The 1,532-nt window shown below is 72.4% G+C and overlaps 1 protein-coding gene across 1 annotated transcript; it reads right to left on the bottom strand.

The window, feature by feature from the left end:
- Positions 1 to 230: 230 nt before the first annotated feature.
- On the bottom strand, positions 231 to 959 carry ID4 (inhibitor of DNA binding 4; the record flags this gene model as incomplete). Its single annotated transcript, XM_080710017.1, has 2 exons — positions 231 to 275; positions 525 to 959. 2 exons carry the CDS (start codon positions 957 to 959, stop codon positions 231 to 233), a joined length of 480 nt encoding a protein of 159 aa, XP_080566143.1.
- Positions 960 to 1,532: the final 573 nt, after the last annotated feature.

Here is a 1,532-nt window from a genome sequence, read left to right as displayed (position 1 = left end):
AGAGCCAACTAGTCTCCATGGAGAGTGAACCCCAAGTCCTAAAGGGGTGTCCGGGTTCACTGGCTAGCCGGGTGACAGAGAGAAAGTATCAGCGTCCCTGGGAGTTGCCACTCCGAAGTGCTGCGTGGGCAAAGAGCCCCGAGGTGCCCGGCACCCGAGGCCCCGGGAGGCGGCTTCCCTGGCGATTGGCCACCCGAGACGCGAGATGCGCGCTCACCTGGACCGCGCGCTCAGCGGCACAGAATGCTGTCGCTCTGCTTGTTCACGGCTCCGGCCTGGAACGGCAACCGAACACCGGGGTTAAGGTTAAGAGGCGCCGCTCCTCTCCGCCCCACCCGCCCTCGGCCGCCCCCACCCCAGGGTGCAGGCGGGAGCCCCCTTCTGCGGACTTGACAGCTCCCGGGACCCCAGCTCGGCTCGCCAGCCGGGCGGCCGGGATGCTGGAGGAGGAAGGGGCTGTCATTCCCCGCCGCCCCCAGCCCGGCCCGGCCCGGCCCGGCCCCCCCCCCCCCCCCCGCTCTCACCGGGTCGGTGTTGAGCGCCGTGAGCGGGGTCCGCGCTGGCGCCGCCGGGCAGGTCCCCGCGGGGTGCGGCGGCGCGGGCGGAGGAGGCTGTCTCAGCAGGGCCGGGTGCGTCTCCAGCGCCAGCTGCAGGTCCAGGATGTAGTCGATAACGTGCTGCAGGATCTCCACTTTGCTGACTTTCTTGTTGGGCGGGATGGTGGGCACCAGCCTCCGCAGGCGGCTGTAGCAGTCGTTCATGTCGCACTGGAGACACAGCGCCGGCTCCTCGGCCGCCGCCTCGGCCGCCTTGCAGCGCGCGGCCGCCGCGGCCACCGCCGCCGCCGAGCCGCCCAGGCTGTGGCCGTGCTCGGCCAGGCAGCGCAGCGCCAGCTCCCCGCCGCCGCAGCCGGCCGGCGCCTTGCGGCCCGAGGGGCGCACCGGGCTCACCGCCTTCATCGCGCCCTGCGCCCTGCGAGAACGGCGGGGCGAGCTCCGGGGCCGCGGCGGGGCGGACGGCTGCGCTGGGGCGCCGAGATGCTCCCCGCGATCCCGAGCCCAACAATTGACCGGAGGGTGGCACGGGTGTTGCGAGGGGAAATCTCTGCTCAGTGGGCGACACTCGGCCCGAACCAAAAACAACAACAAAAAAAATCAAAAGCACCGGAGGTAGAAAAGTAGCCCACCCACCCGGATCCCTCGGAGCTCCTCCTAAGCCGAGGCCGGCTGGCTGCGCTCCGCTCCCCTAGCCCGAGACCGCCCGCTCCAGCTCCAGCTCCGGCTCCTGCACTGACTCTCAGCCGCGCCTCCTCGCTGCGCGCTCTGCCCGGCCCGCGCTGTATTTATAGCGCCGGGCGCCCCGGGGGCGGGGCCGGGCGGCAGGGTCCCCGAGGGAGGCACTGGGCGCGGGCGGGGCGCGAGCTAGGAGGCGGGGAGGGCGGTGCTTCGGCGGTGCTGGGGGAGGGGGAGTGGCCAGCCAATCAGGAGGGCAGTGCCACCTCGGGGGGAATGACGCGCGGGCCAATCGGAAGG

Source organism: Muscardinus avellanarius, assembly GCF_963383645.1.
Source record: "Muscardinus avellanarius genome assembly, chromosome: 14".
Taxonomy (NCBI): Eukaryota; Metazoa; Chordata; class Mammalia; order Rodentia; family Gliridae; genus Muscardinus; species Muscardinus avellanarius.
Note: the sequence above shows the minus strand (reverse complement) of the source record. Positions and strands in the feature narration are given on the sequence as shown.